This window comes from Propithecus coquereli, unplaced genomic scaffold (assembly GCF_000956105.1).
Source record: "Propithecus coquereli isolate 6110/MARCELLA unplaced genomic scaffold, Pcoq_1.0 Scaffold165, whole genome shotgun sequence".
In the NCBI taxonomy this organism is placed as follows: Eukaryota; Metazoa; Chordata; class Mammalia; order Primates; family Indriidae; genus Propithecus; species Propithecus coquereli.
The window spans coordinates 2,618,485-2,643,213 of record NW_012141080.1 but is presented as its reverse complement, the minus strand read 5'-3'; the positions used below and the strand labels follow the sequence as shown (position 1 = coordinate 2,643,213).

The 24,729-nt window shown below is 36.0% G+C and overlaps 1 protein-coding gene across 1 annotated transcript in view; it reads right to left on the bottom strand.

Annotated features, from left to right (window-relative positions):
• CNTNAP4 (contactin associated protein-like 4) overlaps positions 1 to 23,498 on the bottom strand; it is a 302,601-nt gene extending 279,103 nt beyond the window's left edge. Inside the window, exon 1 of the mRNA XM_012641517.1 lies at positions 23,153 to 23,498. Coding sequence (XP_012496971.1) covers positions 23,153 to 23,237 — 85 coding nt within the window. The 5' untranslated portion in view covers positions 23,238 to 23,498. The remainder of the gene's footprint in view (positions 1 to 23,152) is intronic.
• Between the last annotated feature and the right edge of the window lie 1,231 nt (positions 23,499 to 24,729).

The following is a 24,729-nucleotide window of genomic DNA, read 5'->3' as shown; positions in this document are numbered from 1 at the left end:
CACCACCCGAAGGATGGACATATTTGAAACTCGTACTTAGGGGGGTGGGGGGGGACAAGAGCAACATACATAACCTAAACATCTGTACCCCCACAATATACTGAAATAAAAAAAAAAAGTACAGAATAGGCACTCAAAATAATTCATTCCCTTTTATATTCTACTTCCCAATAATACTGAGCAACAAAAAATATATTTTCATAAGGGATTAATTACATGCCTATCTTTAATGCACCACCTTGAATATTAGTTAGTGTGATAAATTGATTTAGAACACTGTGGAAACAAAGTATTCATATCAAGTACTGTACCAGCCACTGGAGGTATGAGAATGATCTTGACTCCTGCCTTGGAAATCCCATGTCCAAATCCTTTGATTTGAACACCACGTAGACGTCTTACTTTGTGCTTTCAATATTTTGTCTTCTGTAACCTCTCCAATGAGAAACTTCACCATTTCAGTACACAGGAGTCCATCATGTTTTATTGAGTTACCTTAGGATTTTGTTTGTTTGTTTGCTTTCATAGAAATCAGAGGAGTCTGGAAAGGATAAATTCTACAGTGGACCTTAAGGGCCCACTATTTATATGAGTGGAAAACAACTATAAAAGAAAACAGTTGCTCAAAAAGAGGAGTGAAACCAATTAACTGCTTCAAAATGAAATTCTGTAATCCCATGAAGAAGGTGGGCCTTGTCTGACTGCCAGCCCCCGAACTCTCACTGTTCATTCACCACTGCTAACCCGGGTAAACCACTTTCCGTGGGCAGGTGTGCTCCAGTTCTTTTAGTAAATAATGTTAAACTAAGGATGAGGAATTTACAGGCTTAAATTCAAAAGCCTTAAATACTTTCATTATTAAAAATGGGCAAGGAAAATATTAATAAATGACTAAGCACTCAACCTAGAAAAAATAATGAAATAAACATAAGGAAAGCACAAGGAAGGAATTAGTAAAAATGAAAGCTAGTCAATTAGAAAACATAATAACAATAAAATAAATAAATTCAAGATCTGGTTCTTTGGGGGAAAAAAACAATAAGTTATACCAAAAAAAACCCCACTATTCTCATGGAGCAAAATATGGAGAAAGTACAAATATATAAAATTAGAATTAAACTAGGAAATCATGACAGAGAAAACTGAAATAATTATGTGGTCACTTGTCTCAAATATATGCAAATCAATGCACAAATTTAGAAAAAACAATTTAGCAGTTTTGTATAAAACAAAACAGCAACTGCCATATGATGCAGCACTTGCACTCTTGGGCATTTATTCCAGAGAAATGAAAACTTATGTTCACACAAAAACCTGTACACAAATTGTCAGTGACCCACACCTATTTCAACAGGTGAGTGTGTTAAACAACTGTGCTACATACATATTGTGGAATACTTATTCAACAATAAAAAGGAACAGACAATAGATACATATTACAACTTGATGAATCTCCAAGAAATGAAGTTTATGCTACTAACTATATGATTCCAGGGATTAAGATGTGGACATCCCCGAGAGGCCATTATTCTGCTTTCCACTGTTGCCAAATGGCAGGTGCAGAATCAAGCAATTATTTTGTTTTCAGATTTTATTGCCCATTGATTGGTCAAATGCAGTTCTGAAGGCTCATGTAGTGACACACATATATTGCTTTAATGATGAGACCTCGTATTTTGCGTGAGCTTTTGAGCTAACAATGGAATTCACATGTATAATTATACTTTGAGAGGAATAAGACTGTATCATTCCCGAAGCCACGTGGAGGAATGCCCCAATCCTCTCCTCAATGCACATAGCTGAGCAACAGCATTCTTCCCTCCTTTTGGGCCCCTGGGGATGCTCCAAGCTCAGCCCTCTACTTTCTGACACCTCTCCTGAGAGCCCCCACCCCTCCCATCCCACCAGAAACTCCCTCCTTAACTTGAATAGGCTTCTAACATGGCACTTCTCTGGTGGTCTGGGTCTCCACTTGTGATATCAAAGTATCTGGAAAGTCAGTATTTTGTTACCTGTCACCTCGCACAGAAGCCAGAACATAGTGGAGCGTAGTAATTACAAGTATAGCTTCTGGAACCATCCTCCCTGAGTTCATGTTCTACTTCTGCCAGTTACTATCTGTTCTTAGGCATTTTATTTAAATTGGCTTTCACCATCTCTAAATGGGGATAATGATGTACATTCTAAGGTACACAAGGACTTGTGGGAATTAACTGAGCCAGGAGATAAAGAGTACTTGGTAACCGGTGTATAGTAAATACTATGTTAAGTGTTTATGATTGCTACTTTAAATGTTTGTTATTTTATATTCAAAAAATCAAGAGTTGGGACTGTATAAAAGTTAGCTAGATATCTCTTATGAAGTCTTACAAGAATTATTGCTCAAGAAGGAGAAAGAAAGGTCAACATTCAACATTCCTAACCACATTGTTATCCTTTCCTCTTAAAAAAGGGGGATTTTACAGAATTATTAGCCACAAAGCAAGTTAAATTGGCCTATGATGTACGGTTTTCCTATTATGGAACAATTTTTAATGTTCCAAAGGCCATATTTTTGTTTGTATCTCTCAAGCTTTCGAGGTTATTTGTTTCATTTACTCCAGAAAAAATTGAATTTTAAGCTGCATATGATGCAGAAATCAAGCAGCCGCAATTTATAAGGAAGATGGAAAGGAATTCAGAGGACATGGGCAATTCTTTTTTTGGACACCTTTGATGATGTAGTCAGAACATTCACACTGTGCCGACTAAACCACAAGCATATGAAGTTACAGCAAAGAAGTCCTCCTAAGCATGTGCTATTTCCATTAACTGGTATGTTCTACCTGAAATTGCCATTTAGATTTTGATTCCTGGAGGGAAAATTGGGTAAGCCTCAATTCAATTCTTATTCTAGTCATATTATATGATATTTCAACATCAGTGCACAAATACTCCATTTTATTACTAAATTATTTTGAGAGTTGTTATTTGTCTCACACTTAAAGATGAAGGCTGAAATGTTTCATACCGATAAGGAATTTTTCTGCAGATAAATGCATTTTAATAGGGGAGCCCATCGAGCTATTTTAATAAACAGCTATTTCTCACTAAGGGGAGAAAAATCAAGCCAACTAGAAACAATAAGCTTCTCTGAGCAATAACGGGAGATTAGATGGAGAATATTTCCATTTCATTAGCTAAGATTATTGTGTTTGATTTCATAATCAAGGAAGGAACAAGCTTGGCTGGCCTCAGAGGTTCACTCTCACTGCTTTTGGCACGTCACCTGTGCCCTACCTGCCCCTGCCCACCCCACTGTTGGCATTAATCCCTACCACCCATGTATTTCTTTGCTCCACTCCATGAATGTGCAACAGTGATATTCCAGGCATCACGTGCAAAAAGTTGGCTTAACTTTTTAGAGATAAGATATTGCAATAAATGAAATTAAAAATCCCTACGAAGTTCTAGAGAACATTGAGTTACAGTCAGTAAAGAGGAATAACTATAGTACAAACGACACTCAAACATCATTTGTGCTCTACCTGTCTCTGTCCAGCCTGCTCTTGATAGCACATGCCCTACCACCATAGGTATTTTTTGCTACACTCCATGGATTGATAAGCGAGAGCCTGGGGATCTCAGGAAATGTCCCCACCGATCAGAGTGTGGTCTGGAGATGGTTTGTACTACAGTTGAACCACATCCCTGCAGGAAGTTGAGCCCTTAGAGAGCTTTATATGACTGCAGCCACCCCATTACTTCCAGGATGTGATCACTCCACTTACTGGCTTTCTGCCTTAATTTCAGATTCTAATGAATTTCTCCACCTGGGTGGATCCTAGAACTCAGGCTCTGGCTGCTTCACAGCACGGCTTTCCACCTCACACGCGCGCACACACGTGCACGCACACACACGTGCACGCACACACACAACACTCTCCCACACACACATGCACACAAACACACGAATGGAGTAATCCAAAAAATCTTGTTACCGTCCATAAAACCGGGAGCATTAATTCTAAACTCATCTTCAATTCTACTCTCACCCACCCCCTGAACTTCTCACATGGCTGCTGCAGGAGTATTACATTGCAATTGTTACATTTCGGTTAAACTTGACTATTACATTTTGATTAAACTAACAGTTCTATTCAGGTTCACTGCTCCGAGCCACTGCCGAGACCATCAGCGTGGAATGGCCTCTAGACCCACTGGTGACCTCCTCTGACTTAAGTGTCCTCTTTGTGCTTATGTCACCCTGTGTAAGACTCTTGTATGGTAATTAAAATAATACATTGAAATTCTGAGCTGATATGTGTAGTCGAGGCTGTGGCAGTGGGACAAAAAGGAAGGGGTAGATGTAGGGATACTGAAAGAAAGCACTAATAATTCATGACTAGGTGAATACACAAGCGAAGGCAGCAGAGAAATAAAAGTTTCTCTTAGGGTTTCTGACTGGAGGTGATCAGAAAAAGATAACACATTACACATAAAGAGGAGTAGGTGAGGGAACAGAGGAGCAGAGATGATTTCTCACTTCTTGTTTAGTATCTCGTTCATCAGGTCTTATTCAATGAATAATAAAAAAATAAAAGCCTTTAACAGAAAGTTTTCTATTTTGTAGATGCTGAATAAAATCTAAAAGGGCAAGTTATCTGAAGTTCTTGGATAAAGCAGGCTGAAAACAGCACACTGAAGGATTTGCATATAACCATTAGCAAAGTGAAACATTATCTATCTATCTATCTATCTATCTATAATGAACTTCTGGGCTTCTTTTTGAATAGTAAATGTTGACAAATTTCAAAGATAACAGATTATCGCATAGCCTAGGAATATATACTTCAATGAACTTGGGGGAAATTTAGTGATACATTAGAATCAAGTAAAATCAAATAAATCAAATAAAATTACTGTCTTATTTCTCAGTACTAGGGATTTAATTTTTACTGTAAATCAACTCACAATATGCACATCTGAAAGAACAGCTCCTTCTTTACTTTTAAGAACTGTAACATAATAAGTTAAATATGTTATTGTAGTTGAATAAAAATAAACATAAATAATTGTCTTTGAATATATTCAAGTACTTTGTGATGCAGAGAATTTATATTAATAGGGTTCAAATACTTACCTAACAGAATTTTGAATATATGTTTTCTGGGTGTAAGCAAACTTTAAATAAATAATAGTGTTTTACAAATGCTGAAATCTAAATGGCCAAGAAGAGTTTGCTAAGTAGTATCAATTAAAATAACTTTCTAAAGATCAGTTGTTGGTTTTGTTGTCCTTGAAATTCTGATGTTCAAAATGCTAAAACCCTTTTGAAAAAAGAGATTTCCCTCTTATTTTTCATAAGTCCTCTGAGTTCACTTATAAATTAGTAAAGGTTATTTCTTTACAACTTTGTTAAGTAAAAACCTTCTGGGTTTTTCTTCATAGCTGGATATGTCCAGGGGTGCATTTTAAAAATGTAGCAGTTGCCAATGGAGAGCAACTGGAAGCCTCCAATATTGCCTGTCACAGATTTTTAAATCTCACAAGATTGTATAATGCTACACAACACGCTGGAGAATTAAAGCTCTCTGGATGGGCAATTACCTCAGCTCTTCTCAATGCTGAGGGTATCAAATATGGTCAATAATTCAACAGAATTCACCTTTGGCTGCTGAATTCCTATATACAGCAAAAGAAATGGATTCAAAGTGATGTGGAATTTCCAAAAATAGTACAATGTGTACCATCATGATGAACTATACCATTTCTCTTTCTCTTCTCTCTCTCTCTTGTCCATTTTGAGAACAGCATCTATATATCTTTATATATATGTTTTCTAGAACATATTTCAACATGGCAGACACTTGGTAAATGTTTATTTAGTTAAACTGAAAACAAGTTGAAGAGCACATTGCAAAATTTTGAACAACTTTTGCTTTTCCATTTTATCGAAGTCTCTTTTTGCACATCCAGTGATAAATACTCCAACCTTAATTGTATTTGGCCTGAAGCATTTAAACAACTCAACTATAGGAATTCAGACTTTTGTGATAAGGAGCAAGTATTTAATCTGTACTATCTAAGCCAGATGAGCAGAGTAGGGCCAGGTATTTGAGTGGGAGATAGCAAAACATCATAGTGTTCAGTGATGGGGAAGAATCCTCCACAAAACCCTCCATTCAGGATAAATTCTTGTTCATGCCAAAAGCTAGAGATGTCATTATAATGCAACAACACATGAAGCTAGAAAGTATTCTATATGAGCCTTATTTCAGAAAGATTTTACCAATACATCATCATGGCATAATTCTTCCTAAAATACGGCATTATATATATCACATACATCAAACAAATTTTAAATATTATCCTTTGTAGAGAAGTTTAGGAAGACAGTTTACAAAAACAATACTTAAAATTCCTTATTCAGAAGGAAAGCAACTACATACAGAAAGCATATTAGGTTTTTTGGAAGATAAAACAAAAGCAAAGCCACCAGCTGGAATTGATCACACCTTGCTCTCATGTATTTCTATTTTCAGGCAGCCATGGCATTGTCAGTACTACATGTTCATGTAGAGAAGTCTGTGGCCTGCTCTTTATTGCTATTGTCACTGTCCCAGTTACTCTGTAGCTCTTATTACTTTTTACATGAGTTAACTCACCAATTCAGTATCTGTATCTATGATCCCAAGTCAGATGGCATTCCCTTTCCCTTACCATTCCCATCTTTCACATTGCCAAGAGTTTTAACTTTATAAAATGCAAATCTAATCAGTGTCACACGTGTGTGTGCATGTAACATTTATAATATTAAAATGAGCTCCTGAGATTCTGGATAAGATACTTAGTTCTTAGCTTTACAGACAGGACTCCTCATGACCCAGCCACTTCTGACAATTTTTATCTTCATCTCCTGTCCTTCTGAAGTCTTGTGGTGCACTCGAATGCTTCGTGCTTTTGTGGACCTCATTCTGGTTGGCATGTGCTTCCCTGTCCTCTCCTCTTCAGGCTCTCCTATTCATCCTTCAGTAAATAGCTCTCGCTGACTCCCACTGCTCACACCTGATGCTCTGCCTATGGCCACCCAAATACTTTGTATGCCTCTCTCTCATCGTGCTGATCACACTGGGCTGTGCTTTTCTACAGAACCAGGAAGTGGCAAAGCTGAGCTTTAAGCCCAGGGTGAGCGGGTTAAGAATCAGTTAGTTCACCCGCTGAGGACATTGCCTGTAATAACACTGCCCCCCTCATAAGCACCCTGAACAATACCATACACTTTGTCTTACAGAAAAGCAAAACCTTAGGCATAAAGTATGAATACAAAAGCATTGTGTATCTGAGAGGCAAAACTTCTATTCTCAATTGCTAGCAAGAAGTGACTGATTTAGACCATTATAACATTTCAAAACCACTGATGCTGAAGACATGTGTAATGATAGATACCACACTGTGTGGAGGTTCACTATTTGTTGACTGAATAAACGAATGAAATGAGCAGAGCAAGGTAAAATCCCAAGAAGTCTCAGAAATTATAAGAGTTAGGAACACTTTTAATAGACTGAATGAACAAAAGCCCAACACAGAGAAGATCAACTGTTTCTATGAAACCAAAAACAGTCATTGAATGTAAAAAATATTTCACTAAGAATTTTTATAACATAGTTAGTATTTCTTTCTTTCTTAGGTATACTTCCCTGACTCATCCGTGTCTACTAAAAAATAACCAAAGTCCCAAAGCATGCTATTACTGGGCTCATTTAGCATGGAACATAGTCACCTAGTATAATTCTTGGGGATAAATTTTCAAAATATCAATTCACAATCAGGCAGAAAACATAAAAACTCATCTGATATCAACTCTAGTAATATTACTGGTCATTTATTGATTTTTAAAAGAAATGAGAGGTAACATATAGGTTACCAAATAAATCAGAATGATATTAGATCAAGAATTTATACTGAAGTGAAGTATGGATCACAGTTGGTCTTTTATTAGAGTTATTTTAAGACATGTCTTTCTGTCTTCTTCATCTCATTTTGGGTCCCTGAATGGCAGGGATTGTGAAGCCTTTATGATTTCACCTCACTGCTCTGACTTCAAACAGAAACTCATATGTAGCTGTTTCAGAGGTTGAATAGATAATTTCCTTATCCACCCTCCAAAATTTCTGATATTTGTTTTTCTGCACATCACGCCAGAAGCTTGCTTAGAAAATAAAAAGAGCCCCTGAAATGGCAACTGGATAGACAGACTGGGACTTACCAGCTTGCATCTCTCGCTTTAAAAAAAAAATGAATGGCTTAGGAAATGACTACAGAACATAAAGAGAAAAGCTGAACACAACTCTCAGTGCAAACCACTCCACTAAAAATGCTACATTCAGTTCTGAGCATTAATTGTATTCTTTAATTTAAAAAAGAAAAACTGTTCTAAGAGATGCAATGATTCACAACCCTAGAAATAGCCATTTGCTTATACTATTTCACCTGGTAATTTTGTCTACGAACTGTGTGATTCAATACATTTATTTTTAACAATATCCAACTAGTTCTAAGCAAATAGCTATAAAATTATGAATGGACAATTTGTAAGGGAATGCCTTAAATGCAGAGTCACAAAAGTCCACCTAAAAAATTTATTCTGCAAATTAAAGAGAAATTCATTTTAGAACCAACTAATTAATGCCCTATGAAATCACTTCCCCTTAATATTTTTTTACTTGTGTAATAAGTACACAAATGAAAAGATAAGACAGGAAGAAAACTAGAAAACAGCTCATACATATTGTTATATCGAAGAAAATATTATTAAAATGATAACCTCATTGCTTTGATAAAGCAAATATTTAAAGGTATAGTGTATTGCTTCTGAGTAGTGAGATAAAAATATTAAGAGCCTGAGTCATAACTCTAAAGAGAACTGGGCTAGATGCATAGGGGTTAACAATCAAAGAAAGAATGAGGCACAACAATGCCCTGAAAGTCTCTGATATTTTTCTTTTTTAGAAAGTGGTTGGAATTAATGAGTAACACCACTCAAAGGCATATTAGATACAACACAGAATCATGTCTACTCTTCAGGAGACTGGCTCAAATAGTACCAGTGCTGTTTCAGCAGTGAAAACAGAATTCTCATTCTAAATTCTAAATCTGAAGTGTTTTCTTTTACATTTCGATGTTCATTAAATACAGCTTTCTTTCCCTGATTAAGGAGGAAGTAAACGTATTGAGAAATACTAGTATGTTTTCTAGAAATGTTGAATTTTTTTCTCAAAAAAGATGGAAAAAATATTTGTTAATAAAGAAGACAGAAAAGTCTACAATGCCAGAAGGAAATCAAAATCAGTACCAAAGGAGGAGTGATATAGCAGTCAGAAGGTCCTTCCCATAAATAGTGATTCATGCCTTTCTGGGGAAGGCAATTGGCTGATGTTTACGACAGAAAACCCACATTCGCAGCAGCCCGTCAGAGGCCATAGGCACCAAGCTCCTGAGAAGGACACATGTAGGGAAGATTGGTGATGCTGCTGAGGGCTGGAGAGATGGCTGGGCATGAAAGTGACAAGACAAATTGATGAGTGAGGGGGTTTCCTGGAGGGTGATGGATGCACTTCTGAGATCTGCCAAATGTGATAATCTCTACCCACCGCCTCTGATACATGTTTGAACCAATGATACTGCTAGAAGAGATACAGAACCATCTTAAGTGCTATAAATTCTTTAGCAGGAAGGGGAAGAGTGGAAGGAGACAGCTGTGACTTTAAATTTCTCCTTCCAGAAGAAATTTGGAGTTTTGCAAGACAAAGTGGGGCAATGACATTGAACAGTTCACGACATTGACATTTGCAAATGGCTTCAGATACTGAGATGTTGGATAATTACAAGAATCTTAAGGGAGCCATGTCCTACTAGAAGCAGATACTGATAGACTAAGAGAATTCAAAATAAATCAATGAACAACCAGTTGGTTCAAAATAGAAGAATGTTTAAATAAGAGCATATCCACTTGATGGGTTACTGTGAGCCCTTTAAAAAGATAAATACAAAGACTATTTAGCCACAAGAGAAGTGCACTGAAGAGGATGGGAAAACATGCATATGAAAAAAGGCTTAACAGATGCTGTGTTAAGATTGAGTGAAATAAAGTATGGCAAGCATCTGTCCCAGTTTCTGATACTTGGAGGGCATTCTACAAATTTAAAATTAGATGACAAATTTTAAATTGACTTTTAGAAAGTTACTAGAATGATGATTGTTTGTCTTATTTATTTTCCATTTGTTTGTTTTGGGCTAGGTGTAGAGTGTATCATAGGAAGAAGAAGGAGGAAACTGTGTGCTCTGAGATTTACGGATTAGGAAGTGGGGAAGTGCCAGATAAAACAAACTGCACAATCAGCTTTGAGGAGGAGATATGAGAAACATACAGAGCAAATCACAACATGACTGGAACTCCGTATCATACAGAAGAAAGTAATTTGGAGGGGGATAAGATAATACTTGTGATAACAGCTATGGAAATGATGGTGATAAATAAAGCAGCGATTTTAACAAAGGGCAGTAAATTATCATCCTATGTGTCTCTAAGACATGCTGGAAGGAGAATTCGGAACAGAATAATGCACTCGAAGGAGATGACTTACTTCAAAGATATGAAATTGTTGGGAAATGATAGAAAGGCATTATTTTTGTATCATTAAGATACATACCTCTACATGATATCAGAAATTCTTGGGTAGTGGAGGCAGCTAGAGAATACTGGGTACAAATAAAAGGAAAGAGAAAGAGAAGGGACAGGGCAGTGGTAGTGTCCTGTGGCAACCAGGTGGTGGCGGCTAACGGATGGTCCCAGCAATGCCATTGAGCACGGGATCAACTGGAGGATGACTTTACTCAGCTATTAAGTTTCAATCAGTAAAAGCATTTTATCTCCTGTTGAACTTAACTAAATTTCTCCCAAATACCAAGAAAAATGTCCCTTTATTTAGGCAGTCACCACAGTGAGAGCACCTGTTATGGAAGGAATTATGTCCCCCCAAAATTCATATGTTGAAGCTCTAATCCCCAATGTTACTGTATTTAGCAAGAAGGCCTTTAAGGAAGCAATTATGGTTAAATACGGTCATAAAGGTAGGTCCCTAACCCAATAGGACTGGTGTCCTTATAAGAAGTGTAAGAGATAACAGAGATTTCTCTCTCCCATGTGCACAGGGAAAACATCATGTGAAGACACAGCAGGAAGGTGGCCATCTGCAAGCCAGTAAGAGAGGCCTCACCAGAACCCAACCCTGATGGCACCTTGAACTTGGACTTATAGTCTCCAGAGCTGTGAAAAAATTAATTTCTGTTGTGGCATTCTGTTATGGCAACCCTAGAAGACCAGGAAAGAAACAAACCTGGCAGAGTGCCTTGGTAAGGCACTGCTACAATCTTGCAGAAAGGAGTTGATGTTTCTTTGTGATTTAGGCTATTTCACCCCCTTATGTCCTGTTCTTGGAATTGTTTACTTGAGAAGGAATTTGGAGGGAGTGAATAGGTCTTTCAAAACCAGGAAGCAAGAAGGTTAGTGTGCACTCAGAGGAGAAAATATTACATTCATGTCTGCCACTTCACTCTGACTGGTAATAAAGAGATTGTTGTTAAAATGAAAGTGACAGAATCCTTGAAAGAAAGAGGAAGTATCATCTTAGAATTTATCATACCAGGGAGAGAGCCTTGAGAATGGGCATATGTGGGTTCTAATACCATGGGAGGTGATTTCAAAGGTTCATGGAGAAGATGGCCATATTCCATTTCAAAGAACAATGGAATTTGAGTCATCAAATTTGGGTCCAAGTCTCAGCTCTATTCTACCTTACTCAGTAGCTTTGGAAGCACCTTCTAAATTTCAGTTTCCTAGTTTGTAAAATAGTCCTAATAACATTTTCCTCACAGACCTGTGTTAAGAATGAAATGTAAAAGGGCACATTCCACCATATTAGAGTCCACAGAGCCCAATGCAAAAGGAATATTTGTCATTATTAATGACAACATATGTCAACGTGTGTGGAAAGCTATGAACTATAAAATTCTGACAATAAAAATCACAAATGCATGAGAAGAAAGAAACATGACAGGAATCTCAAAAATAAGTGATGGAGTTTCACAAGAAAATGATAAAAAGGAGTATGTGTGCAATGCAATTAAAAAAGGAAAATAAAAGCTTGGAATTCATTGAGCCTGGTAAAAATTGCTAACAGCAACGAAAAGAAACATCTTGCATGTGTTCATAGGCAAAAGAAGGGCAAGAAAACTCCAGGTACGCTCTTAATAAAGTTGCTATTTTGATGAAAAAAAAATAGAGAATGAATTTTATTTTTCTTCTACTCTCTGTAAAGAAGTAAGGTCTTTAAATAGGAGAATGTAAAATAAAGGCCAATACCAATGAGTCGAAGTGCAAGATGGATGAAGGCGTTAAAAATTTCTTCCCCCCAGAAGGTGGAGAGTACCTTGCAGTACTACTTCCAAATTGCAGATGATTGGGCAGGTGCTACAGAGATGGAGAGACACAAAGATGGGCTGGAAGCGGCAGATGCTGTTCTAACTTTATACTCACGATGTGCTTTTTTTTTTTTTTTTGCTTGCCCGTCCGTTGAGAATCCTCAACCTAAAGTAATTTGATATAGTGGCCTATCAGATTACATTTGCCATAAATAAAAAAGGCAAGGGTGGAGTGAAGAGAGATAGAAAAAGTAAGAATAGGCTGGCTAGGAGAATATGCATCATAACAGATTAGGACAGACCAGAATAAAGTACTCAACCCAACGAATTGAAATGGAGATAAATATAAAGTCAAATAGAGTTTTACAAGTATAGCAAAAATGAATGGTCTCCTAAATAAAAATGACTTCTTTAATCATAAAAATAACATGCAATTCTCCAATTTGTCTAGCCTGATTCTGTTCATCTCCTGTTTTTGTTGTTGCACTGAAAAATAAAAAAGAAAATACAAGCTATCCATTGATATATTCTTTCCACATTTACTGAATATCTTCTTTATTCCAGAAAATGTGCTAGGTGTTGCAGATTCAGAAGCGATTAAAATAATGCCTTTGCCTTTCAAAGATTTCACAATTCTGTAAAGGAGACTTTTTAAAAAGTCCATTTTGATATTCTGTGATCAAGAAAGAAAGAGGTGAACACTTGGAGTGCTACAGAATTCCTGCTAGAGAATGATGAAAGTGGAGGTGGTAAGACTCCACGGAGGGAGGAGATGAGGCTTGTTTTGAGTAAACGTTTTCTAGGCAGGTTTGAAGTGAAAATATTTGAGGGTAATCCAAGTAAAGGGAACGACAGATGGAAAGGCCAAAAGTTGGAGGCTAGAAGGCATTGGGGGCACCAGGATGTTGAGAGGGAGGGAGAGATCAGTAAAGACAGACAGAAGTAGAAAGATCAACAAATACAGAGTAGGAAGGCATTTGTTTGCTATGCAAATAAGTCTGAACTTAATGTTGAAAATGCCTAACGATGAAATATAGCTGCAAGGCAAGACTTGCTATGTTTTTTTTTTAAAAATAAAAACCTTAACATGATTAAATATATCAATGTATTATGTCAGGCTTACCTAAAAATACAAGAATATGTGTAGTAGTTAAAAATACTGCATGACACGGAATGAATGGAATGGGAGTCACAGGGAGCAATGAGGAAGGAAGAGGGAACAGCTGCCTCGCCAGCCGAATCAGCCAAATCAACCCTGGCCATCGCTAACGTGACAGATGTCACAGCCAGATCATCCTCATCTCCAGGAAAATGAAAGTGGAAAATGATCACAGGAGGCACAATTTTGCTAACTCAGAAAAACAGAGAACTTCCTGGCATCTTCTCTAGAGAATGTTTCAGTGATTAATGATGCTACCTACATTCTCTCACGCTAATCTGTTTCATGTTGCAATTACGCCTGACATGTAAAGAAACCATTCCACAGGCATGCACATAGCAAGGCTTCCAAGAAATGACTGTGGTCATTTATAAGGAGAACCAGTAAAAAATGAATTTGGCTCAGTTTTACATGTTAGGCATTGCAAATTATTGCGATCACAATTTTATTTTTTGATACCTAAATTCTATATCATATTTATATTAGCTGATTTTTTCCATTCCTCTAGTAGATATTTGACTGTGAAATGTTTTACTTTATCATGTTTCATTTTGTGATAAAGGATGCTATAAGTTTAAGAAACTAAATGTTCTTTTCAGTGTTTGTTCTTAGTTTTCTTAAATCTATCCTAGTTCGTTTCCCAAATTATCTCTATAGTTTGTTTGTTTTATGAAAGGCTACACATCTTATGATTCATAAGAGGTTGTGTTATGACATTGTACAGGTGCATGAAGTTTTCTTTACAGGATTGTAATACAGTCTCTGTGCTAAAGTACAGCAGTTCAAATAAGCACAGAAATCACACACACTATGGAACAAAAGAGCCTAATGAGTAGCTTTATAACCTTGCTCAGAATTCCCTCATCACCAATTTAGATAGAATTGCTTTTATTTTAGCAATGTTCTTTTAATTAAGTCCTAAACATCTAAAACATGGCAAATGTAAATATGTATTATAAATCCTTAATTATGAGGATCACTAAGCACTCATGCAGCTTTCTGCCTTGGAGATAGATTCTTTTTGTTTGAAATCAGCCAAAATCGAGAGATAAAAGTGAATGATGTGAAAAATGTTAAACTTTGTTTATAGGGCCCCTCTCTTGGTACCAGTATCACTTTACTGCATTGTCTTCGAGAGTTAAATTATGCTTCAATTTATCTAGTGGCTTATAAGTCAAAATCTCTCCCGCCATATTCTGCCTTCATTGCCACGTTCAGAAAGACTAGCACCCACAGGGTCTGAAGAGAAGTTGAGTTAAATGTTGGGGATCCTGAGGTCTTTATACCATAGCCTAGAAAATAAAAAACTTTTACATCATAAAAAAGATATTGTTTCTCTGTTTGGGATGAATTTGAACCAGATCCAAGAAGACAACTTGCTAATTTTTAATCACACATACTATTTTGAAAGCATTACTAGAGACTATCCTGGTATGGACAGCAAATAAGAAACAACCTTATTCTACATTCTATCACTACTTAATTCAAACTATGCCACCTACAGGCAATGTTTTCCATTTCTCCTACCAATATGGCCCGTCCTCCAATATCCACCCACAATATCTTCCAAAACACACACACACACACACACACACACACACACATAAACACACATATACACACACAAAATGGTAACTTCATCTCAGCAACTCATTTCCTTTAGTAACCATTTTTAATTTATTTTCTTTCTTCTCCTTGGTCATCTGCTGATCAAGAAATTTTAAACACAAACACATGTTAGTATCTTTGAAAACTGAAGGTAAACCTTGAAGATCTGAATCTGTATACAATCTTTTAGAGCAAAAGCTATTAGCCCAGAAATTTAACTTTCTCAAATTTTCTAAGAAATCCCTCTCTTGGGTCTGGTATAGCAAAGGTAATTGGTTTATATTGACAGCAAAATGTGGAGAATCTCTGTTGCGGGCCAAAGGAATCAAATATCTGCTCAAGGTCATGGAGGCAACTACCAATTCCAATGCTTACAACCAATTCCTAGGAGAGTTTATCAGTGTCCTTTTTCAAAGGACATTAAAAAAATCTCTGTAAGTCGTAACTGCAGAGTAAGTCAAGTAATGAAATTACAGGTTATAATTCTTCTAAAAATTATACAATAAATGTAATTTAGGAAGGCAAGTGAATTTATGTATTTACCTGCTGCTTCTAAACTAATATCAACCTATGACCCCATTTGTGAGTACCGTAATTGCTAGTGGGAACAAAACGGTTACAGAAACAAATATGTCTTTTACGATTTAGAAGCACATAATATCTTATTCTAGAGCACTGCCAAGTAATGAGAGGTACTTAATAAAAAAAAGTAATTAGAGCTATAGGCCAACTGATAATATCATACCATTTTTTTCCTTTGTGATTTAAAAAACCTTAGAGATAAATTTCATCGCTGCTCTATTAAATACTTATGACATTAAAAAATTTTATAGTTACTAATTTTGAACTACTTAAAATGTCAAATGTTTTCAGGCTTCACTCACTTTTCCAATTATTACATTGGAATGACTCATTAACTGTAACATAAACAGGCTCTTTTTTACCTCCTGTTATGCTATTTCCCCAATTTTATTACCAGAGTACCACTTCTCCATGAACCATGATGAAAAGTCATTGGAAGGGAAAAAAAAAAAAAAAAAACTCAAGCACATACTCTTCCTCTCCCAAATACCAATGTTCTGCTGGCAAACTGAAGTAATAATGGTAATTTATAATGGATTTTGTATGTACATTCTTTATCATTACATAATTCTGTAGCTTCAGGTACCATGTATGTGAAGATCTTGGCAAAAGACATTTTGACAAAAACTTTATCCTCCAAAAGTCAATTGGGAAACAAAAGTATCTTTACTTGTACAGAAATATATCAGATTTGGTCTTTATCAACACAGAGACACTAGGCCCACTTGTGGTCAGCATGTTAGAGAGTCTAAAATGATAGATTAAAAACAAGGAAGACTAGTTCCAGAAGTCAAATAAATACATGTATATACATACATACACGTATGCATGCATAACCTAGTTGAAGCACACAGACAACTATAGCCTCAGAACTCACTGAAGAAATTTAAATGTTGAAATCTCAGACATCAAAGTTTTCCCAAAAAAGTAATTAAGAAGACCATTCAAATGGTCAGTGACATTTTTGTTATTTAGAAATACAATTTATTGTAACTTAGAATTATGGGTAAATTATTATTTCCCAAAAAAAATTTTAAACTTTTTCTTAAACCTCAAAGCCTTCAAATTACAACGTCAATATTAAGGGTAAATTGTTTCATTCCCGTCTTTTCAGTTAATTGGGGTTTTTTATGAGTTTATTCTTCCTTTAAGAAGGACTTTCAGTGACAACCACAGGGTCTCCAAAAGCTTCATAATCTTTGCATGTAGTTTGAGGCATTTATTTCTCTTCCTATTTCTTTTTAAAGTGACCGAAATCAAACTGATCTTAGCATTTGATGCTAAAATTCAAGACCTTTTCCTGAAGATGTGTTTTAAAGAGTATTCCTAAACATGCCTAACTAAAATACCCACTAAACAGTCATGCACATATTCTGTAAGAATTCACTCTACCATAGCACCAACAATAACACAGCTCCTTTCATCTCCAGATGCGGTTAATTCGTGAAACATCTTCTATCATAAGCACATATTCTATGATGGGCCATCCTTCCTTATCATACTAGTTAACTTGAAAAACAGCAATGATTCTAGATAAATTCTAAAGAAATTGAGGCCAAAATTTATGAATCAATAAAAATGAAAAAAAATAAGCTATAAGCAATAACTGAAATACTAGGCCATTGAAACAAATCACAGCAAAGTCTGTATTATTCAATATTTCACCAGAAATATCCAACTATTAAATACCAATCTGGATATGCATATCTAAGATTTATGTAACAATGTTGGATACATTTTTTCTTACTCTTCCTACTGTTTTCAGGGGCAAGATCATTCCATAAACTTTTAATTACCAAGGAGGAAAGTAAAAGATTTTAAAAAGGATAGTGAAGGACTTCTTAGGCAACCTAAGTCTAATTGGCAACCTAAAGGTCATTACTTGGCAGTATTAAGGCTCCAATATTGATTAATCTGAGGAAAAAGAGTTTGAATTCTAAGCATAATATCAAATTGAGAAAAATGAGTATTTGTAAAGCAAGACTGATATTCTACTGTTTAAAAAAAGATCAAAGCCATATAATGCCAACATCACCATTCCTAATCGTCTACTTATAGCAGATGGTCATGAATCTTGTAACAATTCTTGTTGACATCCAGAGTAAGTCACATTTCAGTTAAGTTCTGACACTGTCCTAGGTTTTCTTTGATTTGAAAATCTTTGATGAGATTTAGAAATTTTTATTTAGAGCTGAACCATTAAAAACAGTGTTATGAAAAATAAACTATTTTAATAAATGGTCATTTATTTTGAAAAAAAATGCTACAGTAGAATTTCAAAGAAAATGGTTTTTTAAATATTATACCCAATCATATTTTTAACTTAATTTTAAAAACTGCAGTAAACAGTATAATGTAAATAAAATGAGACCAAAAGTCAATATCTGGAAATCAAAAGTAAATACAATTCCAAATGGACAGGCATTTACGTAAAATTAATTGTACTGGTATGGGTAGGTGGAAAGCACTTGCTTAATTATTGTGAATTCTCAATGGGCAATGCTTAAATGAAAATAAGCTTTCCAATTTACTCCAGAAAGTTTGCCAATTTCAGAGTTTTCAGGAAGCTGCTGCTTTAAAAGTCAGAGGGGCAATAACACTCTTCTATGAAGGACGTTTCCCTCATGTAATCAGTGATTCCAAATGTACGTTTCTGACTGGTATAGAGTAGAATATTTTACACTCATGAAAATGTAAAATATCAGCAGAATTTTTATTCAAAATATCTAAGATGTAATTATTTATATACTTTATTGAACATCTTATACTAATAGGATTATTTGAGATTAAATGTGCCCTCTTAGCAACCACAACTGTGGAAACTTTATGAATAGTTACAAATAATTCATACCCACTGAAATACCAAAATTTGTGAACATAAAGTCTTTAAAAAGAAACATATGAGAAAAATATTAACTTGAAGTTCTCCTCTGTTATATTAATAGTTCCTGGCAATAATAGCATTGCCTTCAGTACCATAACTCTACAGTTACATATCTGCGTGCTAAATAATTAAGACTAAATTTTATGATAGAAGTATAATTTGTACACTATCTGTGTCTTGTCATCATATTATAATGTATATTATTCAGGTCAGGGGTCAACTAACTTCTGTCAAGGGCCAGATAGTAAAGAATATTACGTAGATAGTTATATAACAAGAAGGAAAATTATTTTAACAAAATTTTACTGATAAAATCTGAAATATAATATTAATAATTGATTACAAAGTTTTATCATTCAGATCTACTAATAAAAATGGATGACTAAAATTTGAGTTTCATATAATTATTTTTCACCATGAAGAATTCTTCTTTTAATTTTTTCTAGCTAAAAATGGAAAAACCATTCTTAGTTCATGGACTATAGAAAAACAGGCAGCAGGCGAGATTTGGCCATGGTCAGTAGTTTGCCAACCTCTCAGTTAAATACTACATTGTCTTACAATTGATGCTACATAATTCTATTAATCCATTTTCATTAAAGAGGTAAGTCAATTTAATCTTGATATACAGATTAGCTTCATTACTGACATTGTTTATATATGATATAAATTCCAAAATTAATTGCAAAAGACAATAATTATACTTATCGCTTCAAGTTAGCAGTAAGTATCATATGAAAGTCATGTTTGATCCCATGTTAGCCTATGACTATGATATCCCCAGAGGTAGAGGGTGCCCTTATCAGAGATTATTTGGGGTGCAAGCAATAAGAAATGGGAAGAATGAACCAAATGGATGAAAATAAATGACCATTGTTATTAGAAACGTGAGTCAAAGTACACGTTGATCTTTACAACCGAGGGTCAGCCATTTATCCATAGCATCATAAAATTATATTTTATCAGCACTTGACTGTTGCACTCTAGCTATTTTTTGCTATAAAAATAAATTTTAAGGAGGGGGAGGAAAAAAAGAAACTTCTAGAAAGAATTACAAGGTTGAGTTTTAACAATTTGAGAATCTGTCCAGTTGAGTCCCAGAGCCCACAAGAGTGATCATCTACTCAGGAAATTGTCTTCATCTATTCTTTAGTGCTTCTCTCAGAGTAGATATAAGACATAGCCTTTGTTTCAATTAGAGAAAAGAAAGAACACAGTGAGAAGTTAATTTCTAATTAAGTCATTGGTAAGCTACTTGGTGAGCATTAATTATTCTGAGTAAGGCTCAGTATACCTGAGGCTAGAGAGCCTCCATCACCTGATCTGCAGAGTAAAAAGTAAAGGTAAAACTCTTACCAGCCTTACTACTTACACCTGTTCCTTCTTTTGTGGTGAGTTGACCCTTCCTTTAAGAATGTCTTAATGTTCACAGTCTGTGGATTCGTAAGAGCAATTATAAAATAGAGAAATGTCTCCCTTCTTAGTGTATGTCTCTTAGTAGCAAGTAAAGGAACCAACAACAGCAATGCAGCTCTCAAAGAGCAATCTCTTCTACAAGGATCTGTCTCTAAACTTTCATGAAAAGGACACCTCAATATAATAACAACTCATCTTGACCACAACAGAGAGAAATGAATTAGCGTTGGTTCACTGCCTTCGAAATGTCAGATAGGGCACCAGTAGGCAAAGAATGTTGTCCATTCAGCATATTTCATCTTTAGACATAAGAATACTTAACAGGGCCACCAAAACCATGCAAGCACGTGGGTCTAGCAGTTTATACATATTTATACACACATATACATATATACACCCAGGAACATATACATATATATGAACATATATGTGCATATGTATGTATTTGCACAGAATCCTTTTAATGTAAAGTTTCCCAGCCGATTAATCAGATCAATTAACATTCAAATTACAGTGTGCCTAATCCCTGAGCTGTCCTGGGTTTACAGAGTTCTGTCCCATGACAGTTTTCATATTGGCAGCTTTGGGCTGACTCAGTGGATGACAGATTTGCTCCTGGTGCATCAGCTGTAAATAAAGGGAAAAGGTCTTTGTATTTACCTGAGTGACAGACTTCTAATTTTCTTTATTTATATTCAGTTCTCCCTGACTTTAATATTGGTATTCAAAATTGATTCACTTTGTGTTAATATAAAATCTTGTCCAGAAGAATGATTGGACTTATTATAATACCTTTAAAATGCTTATGCTGGTTGATGGTTGCTTGTCCATGCACTAAATTCCAACCTTGCTGGGAAACATACATACTTGTTCTTCCAAAAAGGATAAAACATATGAAATACTCTCTACCATGACTTGGTAACTAGCAGACCTTGCTTTTTCCAAGAAGAAAATACTTTCTAAATATTGAGAAATAAAATAAAAATTAGGAAACGAAATATTTTCTTTTATATATACTGCTACAAGTCATGCTGTCAAAATATTAACAAAGAATTACTAAACTCAACTTTAATCATATGAAGTCATTTAATTACATTTTTGACACCTGAAGAACAGTCAACTCTTAACATGTATGGTAAGAACTCCAACTTTAATATTGAAATGTTCCTTATAATTCAAATTTTTATAGGTTCTGTAAGTTCATCAAATGTTTGGGGCACTAAACTACTTCCTGAAATTTTAAGTGTGGGGGAGAGGCCCAGTCAGGGCAGAAGTGAATGTTGTACTTTCCTCAGATCTTCTAAGCAGGTCACCTTCCCTTTCTTGAAAAGATGCACTACAAAAGAAAGCTATTTGATGTTGGTCTGCATCTTACGCTTTTTATTGGGCTTCAAGAAAACAAACAAACATGAACAACTAGTAGCCCAATTAAGTATATCAATATATTGTAAATCCAACTAGAGGTGGCATACTGCAAAGACAAGATCAAGCCTAGGCCAGATTTAAGCTCTGCTTTTCTTAAGGAAGGATGCTCAGGGTGATGTGCTTTACATTGTAAGAGTGACCTCTAGTGCCTTTCTTTTTGGTTGAACTTCAGTAGTTGGAAGATGAATTACTTATGCCTTTTCTACAAAACTTCTGTTTGGATGTAGGTGTCTGCATTGTTGTTGTTTGTTTGTTTGTTGCAATGTTTGTGAAATGCTACCATTGCAAGATTCCAAGATGTTGACTAGGTGAAATTACGCAAATTTTATTGACTTAGGGATTTTCATAAACCCACATTAAAACTGAGTCTGAAATACAGTGCAGCACCTGGAGTGAAGTTCTCCTATTTCAGAGTGACAGATACACCACGACGTTAAAGGAGCTCAATACTAAATGGAAACCCAGAATCACAGCAGCCATGCAGTGTGAATGAACATTTGGCTTGTGCCAGTAAGTTCATAACATTTTCCCCACATCAGAACCCCTTAGCGTAGTGAAGTGATGTGCTATAGCAAAAGTCTGATTACTGACTTGTGTCTCCCAAACCTAAACCTAGTGATACAGCAGCAATATAAATGTCTGGACAGGCCTCACAGCCCTGGTCTTAAAAAGCAAATGAGCTTTTCCTTTAAAATCCAAGAAACAGATGAAAAGTTGTATTTGCCTAGCCTGTTTATCATTCATCAGGAGGGGAAAATTCTTTCATTTAGAGAATTTAAGCCAAATATAACTTTTAAAACTTTTTCTATCTCTAATAAAAAGTGGATGAAGGGAGTCCACCAAATTATTTCAGATATTTAAATTAGAAATAAGGTTGTAATAAATCCTCCCTGAACTGATTATATCCAATCACAAATTTATGAAGTTAAACATTCAACCACAACAGAATGCTACTTTTGAAAGATCACCTGAATGGTTTTTCCCTTAAGCAAAATGTAGAAATCGGCCCCTCTTTCAGGGGTGCTCTGGGACTCATTTTCTCAGCACTGAGAACACAGCTCTTAATACCAAGGTTTGCCTTCACCAGTTCTGCTGCTCCTGAAGTCTGCAGTACATTCCAGTTATTAGCCTGCATCATTTTAAAGATGTAGCCAGCTACGGGTCTGCCAAATTGCAAACTTCAGAAATCTAAGCTTATGCAGCATAATGTAAAGTCTGCCTGTTGTTTTTCTGTTAGACATAATTCCAATAAAATTCAATAATCCTCCAAAAAGGAAAAAAAAAAAAAAAAGAAGACATTTGCAGGCTATTCCCTGGTTAAGATGTTAATCTAATGTTTTACTAGAACTTAAGCCTTCTCAATGAATATTCAAAGACAAGCGGGTAAGATTCTGTTACTAGACAAAAAGAGAAATGACACTTTGCCTATTTCAACCAGACCTAGAGGAAAGACAAGTGTAAGCCAGTCATATTTGCCGGATTTCTGAGTGATGCTTCATTTAATAGCAATATGCTTTGCAGCAATTCCAACTGCAAATAATAATCATAAAAACAACAGAATCAAAGTTTTGCAGACAGCCCCCTTGCAAGTTTTAAATCATTTGCTATATACTTACAGGAATTCCCAGCTTCGACTCTCTTCCAATTTTGAGTAGATAACAGAAGTAGCGTCTTGAGGACAGCTCCAGTGACAGACCTCATGTTGACATTTATTGGGCCCCCCCAAAAGATCTTGAGAGGCTCTCTGAGCGCTCCAGTTCTGTTCTCTGTCCCTCTCCCAGCTCTGCCTGGGTCTTCAGCACCTCTAGCTCTCGCTCGCGCTCTCTCTCTCTCTCTCTCTCTCTCTTCCGCCCTCCTTCCTTCCCTCCGTCTTTTCTCCTTCCCTCCTCTCTCTCTCTCTCTCTCTCACACACACACACAGCCCAGACTCCTCACTGAAAAGCACTCAGCATCTTTTCTAACAAGCATCCACACTGCCGAAGCCACGCCCACTCCTCGCAGCAGCGGTCCCAGAAATTGACAGCAGCATCCTTCCTTCCAAACACACAGCAGCGCTCAGAGCTGCACCACGCGCCGCGCGGGTGATGAAAGCCGTACCCAGAGGCGCGGCCTCCTGATCATGGGCTTCCTTGGGGCTCCCTCCCCTCTCCTCTATTTCCCAATAATCCTTAACCCTTTTCTCCCTGCTGAAGGTGTGGGTGCGGGGAGGGCCGTGGCGGTGGAGCCTCCTGATTTTCTGGAGGTCTTGCATTTGGCAGAGCCAGTCAACCTACTGAGCTATTCCTGATTATTCCGGAGTGCATCCAGGTAAAATTGCATTATGTTTCAAAACAAAAAGCACAAAATAAGACAGAAATAACTAAGTAAATTGTAGCTAAAACAGTCCTCAGGGAAAATACTTGCTGTTATTTTTGTCTGTTTCTATAAAACTATCCTCTTCAGCTAAGGTGCTAGGATTTAATTATGGAAATTCTTCACATGGGAACAGGCATTCCTGCTTGGCAGATATTTAAAATCATCTGGTAATAGTCTGTAAGAAATTAACATTTCTTATTTTAGTGCTTCAGGAGTACAAATCCACAAATGAAATGCTTTGGATAGATTCATTTTGATGAATGCATTATGCTGTGAATATGCAGTAACATTCTACAATCAAATTCTTTAATAACAATTCCCCAAAGGCCCAAAATGGAAAATGATGGAATACTGAAGAAAGGGAACTACCCCCCCAACACGTTCACACCAACACCAAACAATGTTAAAATGTAATTTAAATGGTTTAAAGGAGAGAGGAGTAAAGTTGAACTCAGAAGATCAATGACTACAGAAAAATTACTCTTCTAATGGCTGATCCATGCATGGATACTAATATTTCTTGAATTGACTATTAAAATATTTAAATAATAGAGTTAATATCACATAATGAGAAGTATATCACATAGTGTCACAGAGGATAAATAATCTGTTTAAAATAAATGCAATATTTTTTTACTGATAACGTGCTAGATTTTATAAAAATGGAAATGCTGGAGTTCTCAAGCACCTCTTTATTGGTGATTAAAAATTGGAAGAAACATAAGCCTTTAGCACCAGCAACCTTGCTATGGAATGAATGAAGGTGGCGGGGAGTCGGGGTGGGGGGGGATGACAGTGACACCCACAAGAGCTAAACATATTTGTTTAGCTCACGCCT